Source organism: Crotalus tigris, unplaced genomic scaffold (assembly GCF_016545835.1).
Source record: "Crotalus tigris isolate CLP2741 ecotype Arizona unplaced genomic scaffold, ASM1654583v1 scf7180000024340.7048381, whole genome shotgun sequence".
Classification (NCBI taxonomy): Eukaryota; Metazoa; Chordata; class Lepidosauria; order Squamata; family Viperidae; genus Crotalus; species Crotalus tigris.
The window spans coordinates 2,694,039-2,714,565 of record NW_024100510.1 but is presented as its reverse complement, the minus strand read 5'-3'; the positions used below and the strand labels follow the sequence as shown (position 1 = coordinate 2,714,565).

At 37.1% G+C, this 20,527-nt stretch overlaps 1 protein-coding gene across 11 annotated transcripts in view; it reads left to right on the top strand.

Moving 5' to 3' along the window:
- PCNT (pericentrin) overlaps positions 1-19,757 on the top strand; it is a 138,195-nt gene extending 118,438 nt beyond the window's left edge. For 8 of the 11 annotated variants that reach the window (XM_039326405.1, XM_039326406.1, XM_039326408.1 and 5 more), the window contains 6 exons: positions 7,573-7,731; positions 9,737-9,975; positions 10,279-10,367; positions 12,638-12,776; positions 17,571-17,680; positions 19,137-19,757. In XM_039326405.1, the coding sequence (XP_039182339.1) occupies positions 7,573-7,731; positions 9,737-9,975; positions 10,279-10,367; positions 12,638-12,776; positions 17,571-17,680; positions 19,137-19,162 (762 nt within the window). In that variant the 3' untranslated portion in view covers positions 19,163-19,757. Of the gene's footprint in view, positions 1-7,572; positions 7,732-9,736; positions 9,976-10,278; positions 10,368-11,602; positions 12,777-17,570; positions 17,681-19,136 lie in introns of those variants that run through there. The other 3 variants (XR_005554654.1, XR_005554653.1, XM_039326409.1) reach the window with 3 other exon arrangements.
- Positions 19,758-20,527: the final 770 nt, after the last annotated feature.

Genomic DNA, 20,527 nt, shown 5'->3' with positions numbered 1-20,527 from the left:
TTTGTCGCAACCTACTCACTCTGCAGAAAAGTTATTACAACTGATTCATTATTATGGTGTGGTTTCGGGTTTTAAGATTAATGTTAATAAGACTAAAATTTTACCTAAAAATATGACTAGTCAGGAGAAGCAGACTTTGGTTAATTTGACGGGTTTTGAAATTGTTAATAAGGTAAAATATTTGGGGGTGATGTTATCTGTCTCTAATGCAAAATTATTTAAAAATAATTATGAAAGGTTGTGGGTTAGGGTACAGAAAGATTTGAAGAATTGGGAGAAGTTGCAATTATCCCTCATGGGAAGAATTGCAGTGATAAAAATGAATATTCTACCCAAGTTTCTCTTTTTGTTTCAAATGTTACCGATTTTGAAGAATGAGATTAATTTAAGTGAATGGCAGAAAGGCCTTAATAAATTCATTTGGGCAGGGAAAAAGCCAAGGGTTAAGTTTAAAATTATGCAAGACTTCCGTGAGAGGGGTGGACTCAAGGTACCGAATTTGAAATTATACTATGATGCGGTGGTTCTAACACTAATTAGTGATTGGGTAAATTTGACAAACTCTGAGATATTACATTTAGAGGGATGGGATTTACTTTTTGGGTGGCATGCCTATTTAATATTTAATAAAAAAATGGATTGGGTCTTTAAAGCTCATATTTTAAGAATTTCTTTACTTAGGACTTGGAGAAAATATTATAAAAGTGATTTTAAAGTACCATTATGGGCTATACCTTGGCATGCGATAGAAGGAATAAAAAGAGGTGCTAAAATGGATATGGTATCTTATAGACAGTTACTTAGATGGGATGGACAAAACTGGCAGTTAAAATCACGGGAAGAGTTAGCACAAGAAAATATTATTTATTCTTGGTTCCAATATAGGCAACTAGTAGATAGATGGAAGGTGGATTGTAAGGTGGGTTTTCTTAGAGAAGATGAAAATTTTATTAAGCAAGTGAAGGATCAAAGACAAACCCACATTAAGAGGATTTATGGGGTTTTAGTTGAATTGGATTCAGAAACGGAACTAATTAAAGATTGTATGATCAGATGGGCGCAGAATTTTGGTGAGCCAGTTCCATTGGACACCTGGGAAACCATTTGGGTGAGAAATGTCAAATTTACACAAGCACAGAACTTAAGGGAGAATTTTTATAAAATGTTTTATAGATGGCACCTTGATCCACAAAAAATGTCTCTTATGTACCCTGACTTACAACCTAAATGTTGGAGATGTGGTTGTACGGATGCTACCTATTATCATATTTGGTGGTCGTGTAGAGAGATAAAAGCATTTTGGATTAAGATATGGTGGAATATCCAGAGAATTTTTAGAAGGAGGGTAAAATTTACTCCGCAATTATTTTTGTTGGGTATAGTTACTGATTGTGATACAAAGGAGGTTATATTGATGTTAAATTTGATTACAGCCGCGAGGCTGTTAGTAGGACAATATTGGAAGAAGGAATCTTTGCCTACATTGCAGGAATGGTTTCTTAAAGTGTCTTATTTGGCGGAAATGGCAAAGATTTCGGCTTTTTTAAAGGAACAAACGCAAGAGAAATTTCTTGCTGTTTGGGATAAATGGATAAAATTTATACAATTTAAATTGGATATAAAAAAATATATAGCTTTTTCATAATTTTTATATATATATATATATATATATATATATATATATATATATATATATATATATATATATATATATATGTTAATGCTATATTTTTTTTTCTTTTTCTTTCTTTTTTTCTATAAATATAATTTCTTAACTGTTTTTTTAACTAAGCCTATATCCTGCTCTGGGAAGCTCAGGAGGGGGAAGGGGGGGTGTTTGGGTGGGGGTGGGGGGAGGGGGGTTTTGTTGTGTAATGTTTAGGGTTTTTTTTCTCTTTGTATATGTGGTTTTTTGTTATTGTATTGTTATGTTTTTTTTTGTAAAATTTATAAAACTTTTTAATAAAAAAAAAAAAAGATGTTGAAGAGCACTGGGCCCAGAACAGAGCCCTGGGGCACCCCACTACACACTTCCCTCCATATAGATGCAGTTCCATTGAGGACCACTCGCTGAGTACAGCCGGTCAGCCAGCTACGGATCCATCTGGTGGTAATTCTGTCTACCCCACATTTTTCTATCTTATCAAGTAGTAGGTTGTGATCTACTTTATCAAATGCCTTACTGAAGTCCAAGTAAATTATGTCCACAGCATTCCTCTGATCCACTAATTTTGTCACTTGGTCAAAGAATGCAATAAGATTTGTCTGGCATGATCTATTTTTGACAAACCCATGTTGGCTTTTAGTAATGACTTTGTTTGCCTCTAGGTGTTCGTTGATTCGTTGTTTGATTATCTTTTCCAGGATCTTCCCAGGTATTGAGGTCAGGCTGATAGGTCTGTAATTTCCTGGATCCATTTTTTTTCCTTTTTTGAGGATGGGAACTACATCAGCTCTTTTCCAGTCCTCTGGTAGTTCCCCTGTGTTCCAGGATCTTTGAAAAATATAGTTCAGTGGTTCCGATATCACATCTGCCAGTTCCTTGAGAACCTGGGGTGTAATCCATCTGGTCCTGGTGATTTGAACTCATCTAGGCTGGACAGGTGCTCACTTACCATTTTCTTGCCTATCTTAACTTGTGTTTCTTTGTTTTTTATGGCACTATTTTTGATAGGTTGGTCTGTTTTTTCCCTTTGTGTAAAGACAGATGCAAAAAATGAGTTAAATAGTTCTGCTTTCTCCCTGTTGCTTGTCACCTTCTTGCCACTTCCACCCACTAATGGACCAATCATTTCCTTCACTTTTGTTAAAAATGACAAGAAAACTCTCACAGTAACAACCTATTTTCCCAAGTTTTGTGATTTGAAAAGCCTCTGTGGCAGAAAATCTTGGCATAAACCTACGATCTTGTCCTTTAAAACAGTAGATTGTCTAAAATAAATTAACTATTATTATTATAATATAACATTTTATACTATTGTATAATATATATATAGTATCTTATATTATTATTTATAATATTTAAATAACTGTATTATTTTTATATTTTATTATAAAAAATTAAAAATCATACTAAACTACTCTTTTCCTCCAAATCTTTCCCTGGGAAATTAAAAGATTTGACTATGTATACTTAGCGACTGCAATCCCTGCAGTCCTTGTTGTCATTGTTAACTGAAACCTACAGTTAGGCAAGACAACTTCCTACCAATATCCCACAACCTAGTTACTGGGAAGCTAGCAGGACATTGCAAGTCCCAGATGGCTTGCAAGCAGATTGACAGGTAAGTATGCAGTGGCTGCCAGGTGGAAGAGTTCACAAAGGGGTGTGAAGGAAACATCACAAAGGTTGGGGAGAGTGCAGTGTATAAGGAAAGCTAAGGGATGGTGTGAGGGAGCCAGAGTGAGAATCGGAGGGTGTGTGAGGGTGCAAAGAAGCAAGGCTTGGGAAGGGTGCACAAGGATGTGTGAGTGGCTGTCACAGGTATAGAGCTGGAGGAGGGTGCCCAGGTACAGGAGACTTACCCCAGTAAATTGTGACATTTCCTACTGGCTTCCTCATTGATTTTCTGGGGAAGCCAGAAGAGAAGGTCACAAGTGGTGATCAAGTGGTCATGGGGGCATTGCAACTGATCGCAGGGATACTGGGACAGCCAAAACTCAGGACTAGTTGTAACCACTATTTGTTCAGCACCATCATAACTTCAACGATCACTGAATAAATGGTTATAAGTCAGAGCTACCTGTTTATTTCCCCCTCTACTGTATATATTTTTTGAATATAGTTTGGAATCTAAACCAGTTAATTATGTTCTTATCACAACATTTTTTCAGAGTTAAATAATCTTAACATTTAAAAATTATTTAGACTTTGATGGGAAATATGAAGACTTTCATATATGCAGTGAAATATTTTCAGTAGTTAACAAGTCATGTTCTGTAGATCAGATATAGCAATGTTGGCGAACCTATGGCATGTGTGCCAGAGGCGACACTCAGAGCCCTCTCTTAGGCACACATGCCATGCCCTGAAGATGGCAACGTTCCCTCTTCAACCAGTCGCCCACTAACTCGCTGAGGTCCCACATGGGTGGATGCATCCCAGTACCCATGCGCTCGCTGGCCTCTGTGTGCAGAGGCCAATGGTGTCAGGCAGCAACTGCCCCGGCCCCTGCCTCGCCTTGGCCTGAGACAATGGTACTCCTGCCTTGCTTTGCCTCACCCCGCAGGACGAGCTTCCTGCCCACCTCCCCATCTGCCAGAGATGCCCTGGATCTCCCCCAGCCCTGCCCGGCCCCCACAGGCATCCCTCCCCAGGAGCAACATTCAGCTGGCCACGCCTACCCTGGCCATGCCCACCCATCTGCCATGACCACCATAGCCACACCCAGTTGGCCACAGCTACCCAGAGGGCCACCCGGCACCCAGTGATACATAAGTGGGTTTTGGGTTGCAGTTTGGGCACTGGGTCTCTAAAAGGTTCGCCATCACTGAGATATGGCATTCCTATGGCTTATTGCATAATTGAAATTCAACACTAATGCCCAATAAGTGTAGGAATGGCTTCTGGGAGGCTAAGTGCTCCCATTCTCATATTTATCCCCACTCCCTCCCTCATACAATACTGATTGAAAAATCAATCAGTATTGTTCCATCTAAATTTGGCAATTTGCTGTTGAATGCTGTCTTGAGATTCTATACCATACAAGACATATATAAAAAGAGAATAAGTCCGAAGAACATGAGGCAGACCCAGCAGAAGATGGAGAGACAACATCAAAGATACATTGCAGCAACATGTATCAACAATGGTTGAGGCCACCAGAAATGCAAGAACCAGAACTTTGTGTCTCCCTCAACACCCAGAACAGTAAAAATAGAAGAAAAGAAGATGAAGAAGCTGTTGAATTTCAGCAAAGCAATTATTTAATTTTTTTCACAATTTTTGGGAAGATTACAAATAGAAAGCATTTTGCCTCTTAGAAAAGTCCTACCATTCAGTTAATTAAGAACCATTGAAGACAGGACTTCCGGTTCTGGATCGCGGCGCTCACAGCTGCGCGAGGAGACTGCTCTCCTCACCAGCTGATTCTCTGCTGCCAGTAGACCCTTAATCGGGTTGAAAAGCCACCTTGGAGGGGCGGCTACCGGTGAGGAGGTCCTCGTCATCCTTGAGAGAGCGGCAGCTTCTTCCAGGGACCGAGATTGCTCCTTTGGGCCGATGGTGGAAAGAACGGCCAGTAAAATGGCCGTTCATCTTGCCACTGTAACCAAAAGTCAGAAGAACATCTAAGCACAGGAACCACCGTGGCTGAGCCAGGTAAGACTTTTTCCCTTTCCTCTCTTGGCTCTCCTTTTTTTTTTTTGTGCCTGTAAAAAGCACTTTTAAAATCATTTCCCTGCTCTGAGAAGGCGGCGTTGGTGAGTGTGGGAAAAAGAAGCTTTTGGTTTGAATTAATTTAAAGTGACTTTTTTTTCTTCTATTTTTTTTTCTCTTCACTTTGGGGTCTTGGAAAACTTTTTAATATTGAATCTGCTATTGGACTTGAATTCTTTTTTTTTTTTTTCTGTGCTTCCTGATCTTGTTTATGAGATTCCTGGTCTATGGGAAAAGATTTTACACTATACTGAGGACACCTTGTGGAAAAAGTTAAAATTGCAACTTTTTCTTTCTTGCTGATGATCAGACTGACCTTGACTTTCAGGTTACCATAAAAGGGAAAATACAAAGAAAATTAACAGCTGTACTGGTGGGGGTGGACTTTGATTAAATGTTTTCTGAACATAGCCTCTACTAAATGATACAGACTGTTTCTAATTATTTTTGAAATGGAACAACCCTTGGTTCAACTTGACTATAAACTTATACTGGAAAAACTTTACGAAGCTACTGATGAAATATGTTCTCAAATAAAAGAATTTACTATGGAAATAAAAAACAAAAATTCTGCTTTGAATTTACAAATTGACTCTCAGACCTTATCTGACCATTCTATAGACCAAAAAACAACAGAAGCAGGACTAACTAAAGGTAAAGAAGATTCTATCCTATTTCATATGCATGCTGATGAGATCTCTGAGGAACTAAAATGGATTGCAATTAAACCACGTACAACCTCAAAACCAACAGAAATGAACAGACAAGCCCAACGATCTGAGAACTATGGTAGCTTGGATAAATCATCTACAAAGTTGAACACAATTGAGCCGGCTATTCAACAGCTTCAAACGTGGAGATTTGACTTCTCAAAACAACAAGGGATCACTTACAAAGGAGCTAGGTTTCTAAAATGGAAAAGAGGACGTCTCTGTTTGATTCAAAGGATACTACAAGGCATAAAGAGTGACTTGTTCATTGATATACAGGCCTTGTTATGGAAACCGGTATGGCATAAAAGGAAAGCTAGAATAAGATTTAAAAATGTGACTTATGGTTTTATGTAATGGGTTTAAAAGGCTTATTAGATATGTATTGATTTATGGCTTAAGACAGTTAAATAAGAGGTTAGATTGAATAAAAATTAAAGGTTTGAATTTAATAATAAGTTGTTTTATTTATGTATTAATATGTTTTGGATATAGTAACTCTGGGAGGACGTTAAAGAAATGTGATACAGATATTGAGGGAATGATTGTTAGATTATAAAGAATAATAGAAATAGAAAGGTATTTTTTTTCTTTTTTTTGTTTTGTTGTTGTTTTTTCTTCTTTGTTCTTCTTTTTCCTTTCTGATCTGAACTAATATTTTCTTTTCTTATTAGAACTGATAGTCATTTTGTAATGGAAGAGGAATAGGAAAAAAAAGAAATGATATTAATAAATGTTTATTGAATATGTTAAGGGAAAAAGTTATGGGGAGACTCCCGAAGTGTTAACTAGGTATTTAGATTAGAAATATGGAATATAGCAAATGAAATAGTCAAATTTAACACAGGATCTGGATTTGTGGATATATTTAGATGAAAGATTATTGAGGATTGTTATGATTGATTTAGTTTATTGAAATATATCAATTTGAATATAATATGTCATTAGAGGGAAAAGAGAGGAGGTTTTTAATGACTTAATCTGAACTTTATGAGTATGACTTTTTTTTGTGGACAATTGATTGCCCTGCCACCATGTTGTTTCTTAAGCACTTGTTTGTAAAATGGAAAAACCAATAAAATTTGTTTTTTTTTTAAAAAAAGAGCCATTGAAGACAGGGTGACCGGTGCTGACTGTAGGGTCACATGTTTGCCATCTTTATCTTGGCTTTAGTAACTTATAATTTCTCCAAAGACATTCCAATAACCTTTTTGATCCTCACCACCAGTAAACCACTTCTGAAATCTTGCCAAGAAAACTGCAGGAACTAATCCACACTGTTGCCAGAAATCAGTACTGACTTAAAAGTGCAAACTAGGTGTCCTCAGGAAGTTATCAAGTCCTCTTTTAAATTAATCTTGTAGCAGATTGATTTGCCACAGTGGATTTAATTCTTTTTAACATATATATTTATATTGTTGAATTAAAGTCATATTTTGTTGTATGAAGTTTTTAATCACTTTATTATTATAATGTTACATTTAGGTTATCCCTACAAGTATAATTCACTCTATGCAAGCATCAGAAGGGTATACTTACCAGGATAAGTGTGGTTTACAGAATGGTTTGAAAGCAACAAACTATGCAGCAACCAAAACAAATGTGACAGAAAACAAACAAACTGTGATGTCTTCCAGCCCAAAGGTAAACAATACTATATTTCTATTATTTTTATCCATTGTCTGTCTGGGAATGGCAAAGGAAAGCAGACTGGGATTTAGTGTGTTTGGCAAGAGAAAGCAGAGTTTTAATTTTAGCTGAAATTTCAAATAAGTAATCTCTGCTTCACGTAGTTTTTAGAGTTAGGAACATACAAAACAGCCAAGGTAAATTTTCTTTATCACATGAATATTTTGAATATTCTGGCTATAGGAAAAATAGGAATTTGGGATGAGCTGCTGCTCCATTTTTTCCACTCCCAGATTTGATGTCATCTACCAACTATATTGGATTGTTGTCCACCATCCAAAATACAAATAATTTGGAAGATTTTAAAATATTTTTGAAAACATAATCCCCAAAACATTTGAAACAGATCAGCTTTGTTTTAATCGTCTTACATTCTTCAGAAGTAATGTTTAACTCTTTCAACTCCCAGTCACTGAAAAAAATCCATAATAAATCCAAACTTTGTTCCTATAAGAATGATACAAAAGCCTAGTTCTTAGCATTTATTCAGAATTTGTACAACTATGAACATGAATATACATTTACTGCCCTTAACAACAGAACATTCAGCTAACTGATATTGTTGGATCCAGTCCTTATTTTATATGCCTAGTGCAACTTCTGAGATGCAAAGTTTTCATTCATTAAGCTATAAGTAGTTCTCGGCTAACAACCGTTGGCTCAGCAACTGCTTGAAGTTATGACAGCGCTGAGTGAAACTAGTTCTTCAAGTTCTGGCATCGCAACATTCCAGTGATCATGTAATCATGATCTGGTGCTTGGCAATCGACTTGCATTTACCACAGTTGCAGTATCCTATGTCACATCATCACTACTTGCAACCTTTGCTGTTGGCTTCCCACAAGCAAAGCCAATTGAAGAGCTGAAACTAAAAGTTATGAGCTGCTCTAGTATAGGGGTCCCAACCCCTGGTCCATGGACCAGCACCAGTCCCTGACATGCCAGAAACCAGCTGCACAAATAAGTGAAGCCCCATCCACCAGTTGCAGACAGCACACCCCCTCTGGTCCGTGGAAAAATCTATCTCCACAGAATTGCTCCCTGGTGCCAAAAGGTTGGGGACTATTGCTCTGGTAAATCGCTGAGATTCAGAGGTTTTTCCTCTGAAGATTCTGTGGATCTCATATTCCAGACTCATGTGGAACTGCTGCCCACAGCAGCCACCTGTGCAGCCAACTCTAGGACCACTGTGCTCATGCCACATCTGCACAATTTTGTGTCTCCAGCAACAGTTACCTCAGTGCAGCAGCCACTCCCTGGTCCTACTCATACCAGTCATCCACACCCCTCCTTCATTCTTGAAAACCCTGAAGCAGCTAGCCCTGACCATACCACACTCACACCATTCCCCAAAGGCTGCCAGTCCACCCCTACCTCCACCTGGCAGCAGCCACCTCTGGCCCTGTTTTGCTTGCATTGTGCCAGTCATCTAGCCTTGTACACTCTTCCCACTCGGCAACAGCTGGCCCCACCATGCTCAGGCTACATCTCAGCGGCCATTAATGCACTGTCCTCCACCTCTCCCCTTGGCAGCAGCATTTACTCTTTGTGTACTGCCTGACACTTCATTGTGACTTCCCAATTGTATGTATGTAATGTATGTATTTATTTAGATTTATTAGATTTATTTAGATTTTTATCCCACCTTTATTACTTTGTATGTAACTCAAGGTGGCAAACACAGCTAATAGTTCTTCTTTCTCCATTTCCCCCCACAACAATAATCCTTTGCTTGTTGAAGAGCAGCAGGAAGTCTAAGGAGGTCATTAGGTAACATCCTGCAATTTTTCCTTAATGACAATCATCAGGAGTGGCAAGATTGCCAGCACTAAGAGATGCAGTTGGTGTAATCAGTGACTGTTGTTAAGCACTGTAATTACCAGAACTCCAAAATATTTTCTTAGCTTCCCATAAGAATTATTTTGCTACTGCTATTATTATTGTTGTTGTTGTTATTTAGATACAGAAGCTTTACTGTAAGTATTTGAGAGCTGAGAGTTTTAGGAAGGCCTTGGTTTATCAGAAGAAATACCTTCTTCTGCTTTTGGGTGGATTTCAAGAATGTGAACAAGCAACATTGTCCCTGATAGCACGCATGGGCATTTATCCTTCTGCTCCTGATCTGAATGTTTCTGAAACACGAAGTCGTTTTTTTACCAAGTTCAGATCTGCAGTCCGTGTGGTCATTGCAATATTAAGGTAACTAATCTTTAGTACTTTTTTTTTCAAAGGCTTTACATTAATTTATTATTTCCTGATATTGATTTCCATAAATGGTGAATAAAAATTCTTGTAAGTCCAATGAAACTAATGGGATTTAAATGGTTGGTTAATTATTAAAGCTTTAATCCATTGTTTTCTTTTTTTTAACAAGTATGAGAAAGCAAAATATTGTGGTTGACAGCACTTGTAAATTTTGATAATTAATAGTTAATATAGAAATATTATCTTATGTGTTGTTTTAATTTACTCATTAATGTTTCTCTTTTTCCCTCTCCAAAGATTAAAGTTTCTAGTAAGAAAATGGCATAAAGTAAATAAGAAAGAAATGCCACTGGAAGTCATTTCTTCTAGCCTTGGACGCAATTCACGTGAGAGCGTTTACTGATAAATCCTATAGCTTCACTGTAATTCTTAGTAAATCATTTCTATTAAGTAAACTGAAAAGTAGTGATATATACATACGTTTCTGTTAGATTTATTCCGAGTAAACAAAATATTTTATTATGCTGCAGAAATTGGAAAAGCGCAACAGAATATATTCTTACTTTTTGTAATTGTTTAAATTTAAAAAAAAAACAGTTCTGGAAATTATATGAGACCAAGGTTGTTAGAGAGCAATAGAGAGATTCAATGGATGGCTTGGCCACCCAAAGTTGGGGGTATTTATTTGGCAAAATTAAATCGATATGAATATCTTGTTTGGGGAAATATGTCACTTGCCAATAACAAATAGGTACCTTGTATTGTATTTCTGTATGACATTTTGATAAAATAATTGGATATTTACTCCAACTGCAATTTTAATTCAGTTTTATTCTTAATTTGAATAATGTGAAAAGAACAAATGACTGTTATAGGCAAATTAGCATTTGTATGCCAATATATGCCATATTCTCAACATTTATTGTCACTAGCAATATTAAAATCTTAAGCCAATTTATTTTTTACCTAAAAGCATTCTAAATTAATATATATCTTAATTCAGAAGAGATAATAAAATCAGTATCATTGAAGTTGGGATTAGGCAGGAAATAAATACACTACTTTTAATACTTTATTTATATTTACATTTCTAAACCACCCATCGCAATCAAAGAGAGACTCTGGAGATTATACAATAAGACATTAAAATATGTCAGTATATTAAACAATTAAAATATTAGTTAAATTATTGAGTTAAAATTGTAGGGCTTTATAGATAATAACCAACACCTTGAATTGGACCCAGAAGCAAACTGGTACCCAATGCAGTTCGATGAGCTGTACTAGGTGCTCTTCTTTGGATACCTAGTATAGCTCACAGCTGAAGCTTCCAGATACTTTTCAAGGGTAGCCCCATGTAGTTGCAATATACCAATGGGAGGTGATGAGGGCATGACTGATCAAACAGATCCTCACTGTCCAGGAAAAGAAGTAACTGGTGCATAACATGAAGTTGTTCAAACGCTATCTTAGCCACAGCTTCCCCCTGCTCTTCGAGCAAGAATCATGAGTCCAAGAGGACTTCCGAGTTGGAATGCAACCCTATCCAAGACCAAAGATCTGGATATACAGCCACTCCATCTTACCAGAGTTCAGCTGAAGACTGTTGTTCCCCATCCAGGCCCTCACAGCCTTCAGGCACCACAAAAGAATGTCTGCTGCATCATTCACTTGTCCCAGGACAAAGATATATAACCGAGGACCAGCAACATACTGTTGATACCTTATCCCATGGTGACAGATGATCTCGCCCAGCAGTTTCCTGTTTCATTCCACAAGGCTTGGTGTAGATGCTAAAAAGGAGCAGAGAAAGTCCCGAGCTCTGTGGCACCCCACAAAGAAGTGGCTGTGAGCTGGATCTCGCACATCCGATTAATATCAACTGGGACTTGAAGAAGGAGGTGAACTAGCAGAACACTGTGCTATCCTTCTCCAGTTCCCTAAATCAGCCTGAAAGAATACCATGGTCAATAGTTAAAAGTGTTAGCTGCCCCAACATTAACTGCACTAATGCTAGTGAGGACAAGAAATCCTGCCAGTTTTTCTTCATACTTAGACAGTTTTAGATTTCCCAGTGTTAGCAGCGCTAGCATATATAAAATTAGCAATGATGAAAGGGTTTTCCCTTTCAATACAGGATTTCTTCTCAATTGTGGCCCAGCAACAGAGCAGCCTGTCCTTCCCTACCCTCGCCTCCTTGAGCTCTGAAGATCTCAAAAAATAAGTGCGATTGTGACAGGATAAAGTAGGGAGGAGTCCTGTAGGGTGGGCAGGAAGGAGGCATGAGGTATCTCAGGGTATCGGGGGAGGCCTTGGGAGGCCCAAAGCAGGTGGGCTTGTGTCTAAGCCTCCCAGGATCTTCCTGTCCACAAGGAACCCAGTGCTCCAGTTAATGATCCTTGTATTCATTTAACGAATGCATTGGAGAGAGCAGTGATGGCGCATTTGTTAATGAGGTGGTTCACTTAATAGCCCTTCTGACTTTTGACTGAAATGGGCAGGCTGTGTTTATGGTCATAACTTGAGGACTACCTGTATTCACAGTTTTTAATGCACAATAGAATGTACTAATCATGCGTATTTTTCTTCATTTATGAAACAGCTATAACCTGAAATTCTCACAGTTCAGATTAAAATTTTACATTGCTTAAAACAGATCCTGTAGCTAGTTTAGAAGTACTAAAGCAACAAAAGCCCTTCCCAAGTTATGCTGCTCCAGAAGGTGAATACAACAGAAATAATCTCATGAGCCTTGCAAGCTGCACAGTTAAATCTTTACACCATTTACATAACAGGTGAGTGCAGGCCTTACTTCACTGTATGTGTGTCTTTTGCAGGATTATTTTTACTAACAATATTATAAATATATATTATGCTTAACTAGATATGTCCAGTTCTGTACATCAATAAAATCTATACCAAAATTATTTTATCTACATAATTGTAAAATTTGTACTTCATTTTATTATTCTGTTTCCATGTTTATGAATGGTATAGCTTCAATGGTATGATTACAAGTACTTGTTGATAAAAATACAGTATGAATAAAGTTTCATATCAAACTTCGGGTTTTCCGGTGACGTCGCTGCAAGATGGGCACTGGGGAATGAAGCTCTGTTCCCCAAGCCTGATTTCTACCAGCTGAGGAGTCCAATAGGACCGAAAGTCACCCAATAAGACAACTGGCCAAAGGGTGAAACTTTGCAGATCAGAGCTGGCCTGCTTGATCCAAAGGAGCCCTCGGGACCATCAGGAAGAAAGCCTGACCAGACCCATGCAGTCAGCCAGAAGCAGCTGATCGTCGGAGACAACAAATTCTAAAAGCGGAAAGCAAAACAGCTGATCCGGGTGAGACTACTTTCCTACAAGTGGAAATACCGGTTTTGGGAAAAAGCATTCAAAAGCAAGAAATCCCCAAGCGCCAGGGGGGGGGGCTTTTTTTCCTTACCCCTCCCCCTGAACTATAAGCTTTGGGGAAATTAAAACTGACCTATAACAATATTGTGAAGATAGCTGAGGCATAAAAGAAAGATAATTTCAAAAATGTTTGGATTTATAAATCTTTTTTGTTTATTCCTTGTTTGGAAACCATCGGGTTTTAACTTCTTAAACTTTTTTAAAGTATGGTGGAAATGGATATCTAATGACACCTAGTGGTAAAACTGAGAACTACATTTAATCTTGCTTTTTTTTCCCCCCCCTCTTTATCTTACTGAGTTGTTTTGACTGGAGTTTTAAAACTTGGCTGTATGCCCATACACAGCTTATAGTTTAAACATTTTGGAATTTATAGTCCTGAAGATTGTGGCTGAAAAAAAAGACTCTTTTTTTAATTGCCTTTTTCTACAGAATGGATTACAATTATAAATAAAAATTGTTTTTGAAGTCATCTGACTTCCCTGGATTACAAATACAGCTTGACCTGGAATTTTTACAAGCTATTTTGAAAGAGTGAATAACAAGAAATCTCTTTGAACAGAACACTTACAAATTTTGGTATATATTTTTTTTCTTTTTTCTTTTTTTCTTCTTTATCCTTTTTTTCTTTTTTCCCTTTTGCTCTTTTTTACCACTCACTGTTTTTATTATTTACTTCTCCTATTTGTTAGGAGCCGGTTGGATTATGAATTTTGATTTACTTGGTGGATTATAAAGTATGATTAAAAGATAAATATGAGTGTATCTAATCTATCTAGAGTTGGAAAAAAAGGATCTTCTGCTCCCTTTTCTGCTTCTGCAAGTCCAATGTATTAGAGATCAATTGATACAATGCTCCAACAAGAAAAGGCTAATAACTTCCAAAAGGAAACTCAAGCAATTGACTCTACAAGCAATTCAATAGGCAATTGCTACTCACATGGCGATTACAATGAGATGAGGTAATTTTGATAAAATGAATCAAAAAATTAACAACATGGATTCTCAATTTGAAAATTTTAAACAGATGATTACAGATAATCAATAAAGAATCCAAAAAATAGAAGATAAATCAACCGAGGTTGCTCTTAAAAGATGAAAATCAGAAATTGATGCAAATAAATGGAGAACTAGAAGATTCGATAGCTGGGATGGATATAGAAAGAGCCTCATACTTTTTAAGATTTCAAAATATAATGGAAAATAAGGAAGAGGATCTCCTAAACTTGATAACAGAATTATTGGCAGACGCTTTAGGAATTGGGAAACAGCAAATGGAAGGAGAATTAGATGAGATCTATCGAGTCAACTCAAACTATGCTAGAAGAAATAAAGTCCCCAGGGAAGTACATGTTAGATTTCTCAAAAGATCCATAAGAGACAAGATTCTGAGAAGAGTAAGAGATGAACCTTTGAAATACAAAGAAAAAGAAATTGTAGTCCTCAAATAAATTCCTAGGAGAATAAGAGGATCCTGAAGAAAATACCAGTTTCTAACTAGGAAATTAATTGAAAAAGGAGTGAATTTCAGATGGCTGATTCCAGAATGGATTTTAATCTATGGGATACGAAAAGATATAGATTGGATACACCACTTAAAACAATGGAATTCTTCAACAACCATAGAACATTTCTGGAAGGAGGTGACTCTGAATCTGGTACAAAGAGAGAAACAAAGGAACAGGAAGAAATGGCAGTAAAAGGTGCAGTTAAACCAAGAGAGGAGGAAGAAATTAAAAACACATATACAGAAGAAGGAGCAAGAACAAGAGATTGGAGACACATAAGATCGACTAGAAGATTAAGACCTAGATATAATTGAAAGAGATGGAGAAGGAGAGTGGCATTTTATCAATGAATGTAAATGGACTAAATTCTCCTTTAAAAAGGAGAAATGGTCAAAAGAACACCTATCCAACCTTGACAAATATAAATCACCGGGGCCTGACAGATTACATCCCAGAGTTCTGAAAGAGCTGGCAGATGTTATCTCAGAACCATTGCACCACATCTTTCAAAAATCCTGGAGCACCGGGGAAGTACCTGAGGATTGGAAAAGGGCTGATGTGGTTCCCATCTTCAAGAAAGGGAAAAAAAGGGACCTAGGAAACTACAGACCAATCAGTTTAACATTAATACCTGGGAAGATCCTAGAAAAGATAATCAAAAAACAGATCTGTGAACAACTAGTAGCAAACAAAGTTATAAGTAATAGCCAGCATGGGTTTGTTAAAAACAGATCATGCCAAACCAATCTTATTTCATTCTTCGACAAAGTGACTAAACTAATAGACCAGCAAAATACTGTGGACGTAGTATACTTAGACTTCAGCAAGGCATATAATAAAGTAAACCACAACCTACTCCTTGGTAAGCTAGGAAAAGATGGAATAGACAACATCACCACCAGATGGATCTGTAGCTGGCTGGCAAATCGTACTCAATGAGTAGTCCTTAACGGCACTATATCCACATGGAGAAAAGTAAGCTGTGTAACCACAAGGTTCCATTTTAGGCCCAGTATTCTTCAATATCTTCATCAATGACTTGATAAAGGAATTGAAGGGGAACTCATCAAATTTGCAGATGACACCAAACTGGCAAGAGTAGCCAACACCCCAAAAGATAATTTTGGGATCCAAAAAGATCTTGAAAAACTTGAACAAAAACTATCCAACAAAATGAGTTTCAATGTGGAAAAAAGTGGAATAGCTTGCTCCCAGAAATCGGCACTCCATCACTAGAGATTTTTAAAAAGAGGCTAGACAATCACTTGTCTGAGATGGTATAGGTTCTCCTGCTTGAGCAGGGGGCTGGACTAGAAGACTTCCGAAATCCCTTCCAGTTCTGTTCTGTTCTGTTCTATTCTATTCTATTTATGCTAAATTAACTTTGCATATGCTAATTGCTGCAGAGATACTAAGTTTTATTGATAAAGACATTAGATCCCTTCTATGCCAAGAGCTACATTGTGGGAGTATGCTTTAATGTCTAAAATAATTTCATATCTTAAGAGTAATCTGACAACACAATTTAATTCAAATTGTAACCTTTGCCTAGACCCTAGTTTATAGATTTGTAAAACATCCAAAATTTGGGTTTCTATTTAACTAAAATCCATATTTCAATTTTACAGGATTTTAAAATTAGAATGGCCTTTAGTACTATGGACAGACTTTATTACAGTATATTTCATAGTTTTCATTTTGTAATCTATATGTATTATGGTTCAATATAATATATACTGTCAGAACCCATTTCCTTCCTGGTGGGCATCTAATTCATTTCTTTCTGTGGGTTCTACCATTCTCCTCGGGGAGGGGGAAAGGCTCTATGGGATGCTCTTTAACTTTCCTACAATGTATCCTCTCTGCTGTTTCTATATGCTCGCTCTTTGAACTGTTTCTCCCTTGATGTCAACCTGGGGTGAGAAAGGAATGTGCCTCCGGCCATTGGCTTATCTCTCGCTGCAGAAGAGAAAGGTGCAAAGACCCAACAATGTCTTCACAGGCATGGAAACGGACTCCATTATCAGCTCTGTTCCCACAGCAGACTTAACACCTGGGGATTGGCTCTTTTGAACTAACCGGATGAACTATTGGGGTGGGGTTTGCTTGGGACTCTTAACCTATTGATCTGAGCAGGAAATCCTCAGATCCTGCCTTCTATGCCTGCTATCAGCTTCTCCTAATAAAAGTTCCTTTTGGAATGAAACTGTTCTAAGAGTCCTGCTTTCTTAGGATAAGGTTTTGAAGTGGGTCCTTACATATACCATTATTCACAATTCATATATCAAAAAGTTTAATGTGGCCAGTTTGCTGTAGTAGTTAATGACTCAGCTTAGAAACCAGGAGATCATGAGTTCTGGTGTTACCTTAAACACAAAGCCAGCTAGGTGTCCTTGGGTCAATCACACTATCAGCTGTAGAAATGAGAGCAGGGAATGTCAAGCCATTTCCCAAAAATTTGCAAAGAAAACTCCAGGGTCTTGTCAAACAGTTGCCAGGAGTCATCACAGACTCACAGGCACATACACATATACGTACCGGAAAAGTATAATCTCTATGACATTTGTAAATCTTTTAACACATTCTTTTATTTTTATTTTTCTATTTATAAATTTTCTAAGATGTGTAATATATTTAAGGTAAAGTATAATTTCTGTTGTATAGGTCTACAAGTTTTATTTCACAAACTTCATTAAAAGATCCTGAAGATTCATTAACTGAATACATTGCACACTTGGAGGCCATTCAGGAAAGACTAGGAATTCTCCTGCCAGGTAACTTCATATTGATAAATTTTGAATCAATGCATTAACCTGTTTTAAATCATACTTGATAATCTCAGTATTGACATAAAGTCCAATCTTAAACTAGATATAATTTACTGGCTTTGGTGTGAACACTATAGGAGCTTAATTCAATGATTTCCTACTCTCTTTTATCTTTTGGAGAACATGTAAAAGCTCCTCTTGCTGCATGACAACCAAATTCCAGTCAAATTATTTAACCAAGTTTGGAAGAAACTAGAACAAAGTTTCTTCCATGAAGCAGAAATTACACGTACTCCCTCCTTAATGACTATTCAGTCAGCAACGGTTCTAAGTTATTGAATGATTGGTAGTTACAGGTGGTCATCTAAGTTGACCAGCTGTGGTCACCTGATCAAATTTTGGGCACTTGGTAGCCTGCCCACATTCATGACAACGAGATATACTTCAACTCACCCAACCCACCTATCTTCCCCAATCTCTGCTCTTTTGGCTGTCCCCAGGTGACCTTTGCAATCAAGGTTAGCAACTGCCTCACAAAGGGCTAGGCTGGAGACACCTCAGCAGCAGCAGGAGGAAGAAGACAGGGAAGTCAAGTGGGAGGGGCAACAGGGCAGTAAGAGTAGGGTGGCTAAAAGGGGGGAGATAGAGGATGGGTGAGAATGAGTGCAGAAGAAGCATGAGGTCCTGATCTAACAACCGGGACTGCCAAAACTATCACTGTTAAGTAGTGCACTCATGATATTTGGCCTAATGACCGCATCACTAAGTGATGGAAATTCCAATCCCAACTAAGGTTATTAAGTGTATACATTCCAATGTACCTAAGTAATATCACAATATCAATAATTCACTTTAGTTAAGAGTGCAATACAAAGCTTGTTCTTGTATGCTAGTTTAAGTGAAATTATATACATTTTTGGTCAGATATGGCTACAAACAATTTTCTAGAAGATCAACCTTACATTTAGGAATTAGCAGTAAAAACTTCAAGAACAAAATGCCTTAATGTAGTTTGCTTTCTTGAGTACAAGGAAGTGATACATTAAAAAAAAAAATCAAACTGCTCCTGAACCCCAAATGTTAGCTCTAGGATCTAAACCTACACAAACCATGGACAGTTTAAGAATTTCTGGCTTGTTAAGGCAAAGTCTGAAGCTAAAATTAGTTTATTGTTGTAGTTAACCAGAATGCAAAAGCAACATGTACAGCTAAACGTATGGGATTGGGAAGAATTATGTCTCACTCTTATGTGCAAATTAGACTACAGTTAAGTCCTTTTATACATTATTTAAATATCAATACATCTTTTTGTATAGTATCAGAAATTGAGTTTTAATTATGTTAGATTTTCTACACTGTTTAATTCAAATCCCTTTTAAAATATATTATTTTAAAGTTGTAAAATATCTATTTCCAAAAGTTTGTGGAATAACAAATTGAATTTAAATTTGTATTCATTTAGGACAAGCTGCACAAGAAAAGAATTAAATGTAGTGAGAACCCGCTTTGAATCTGAACCAGAGTTCTTTGGTAACTGCCTTATTCACCAGTGAATGGCTTGCACTAGTGTTGTGCCCTGCGGGATCTTTCAACATTGATGAGCATTTGAATAAAGGGATCTCTGTGTGATAATTTTTGCATCAGATTTTATAAAAAAAAAAAAAACTTTGTGTTTGAATGTGTTTTTATACTGATATTTCATATAAAATAATGGTCAGTTTTTTATCAAAATTACTGGGAAGCTTACAACTTCAGCTTTCCTTTTCTATATTATTGATGCTGAGTCTCATGTATGTTTTTATTAAAAATGTTCAACTAAATTGCACAGACTCTTATTCAAAAGACATTTCTAATACTTACTTTGGATGATTTTACTTCTTTATGATTGTAGTTGCTAATTCATTCACATTTCCAAAAACAGTAAAATTAATTAATATTCTAGAATAGAAATCCTAAATGTACTACTAATGCCAGTTTCTTTCATTGCAAGTATGATATTGTATATGGCATTAGTCTGGATTATATTAATGACTGCTTTTCAGTATCATGCTATGAATTATATTTAATGATCTTAGCCCTCCAATGAATTTATCAGCCTTTTCTCTGCAGTTTTGTGGAGGTAATGGATGGGATGGGTTTGGGTGTGCAGGAGTTTTGTTCCTTAACATTTGGAGATCAGTAAGTTTAAAGATGATTGCAGATCATCTACAAACTGTTTCGGAGAAGATGGAACCTGCAATAATTGCCCTATGATTTCTTTCAAACTGACTCACCTGTTTAAACAAATCATAGTTTAAAACAGCCTCGATTCTAGTACATATTATTGTCATGGAATGACATAAAGAGGAAAGAGATATTTTTAGAGCTTGTAGATATATAAAAATTTATACATTAAGCATACTTTGGCATAATATTTTGTCAGCTTTCCCATTTTTTCTGGGCACTGATCTCCTAATCAGAATTTGCATAGATTCTCAGTTCTGGAATCTTAGCAGATTTTCCCATCATAGGACTATAAGACTATAACAGTGATGGTGAACCTTTTAGAGACTGGGAGCCCAAACTGCAACCCAAAACCCACTATGCATCGTCAGGTGCCGGGTGGGTGTGGCCCATTGGGTGGGTATGGCTGCAGTGGTAACGGCAGACTGGATGGGACTAAAAAGTTCAATCAATCAATTCCAGCTTTGCAAGATCTTTTTTTCCCTGCGAGAAGTTGAAATTGACTGATTGATTGAACCTTTTTTTTTTTTTTTTTTGTACACGGCAGCAGAGGCCTAAAGCGAAAAGATTTTATAAAACCCAGCTGAAGGACTAGGACTGGGGCGACGGTGCACGTGCCCACAGAGAGTT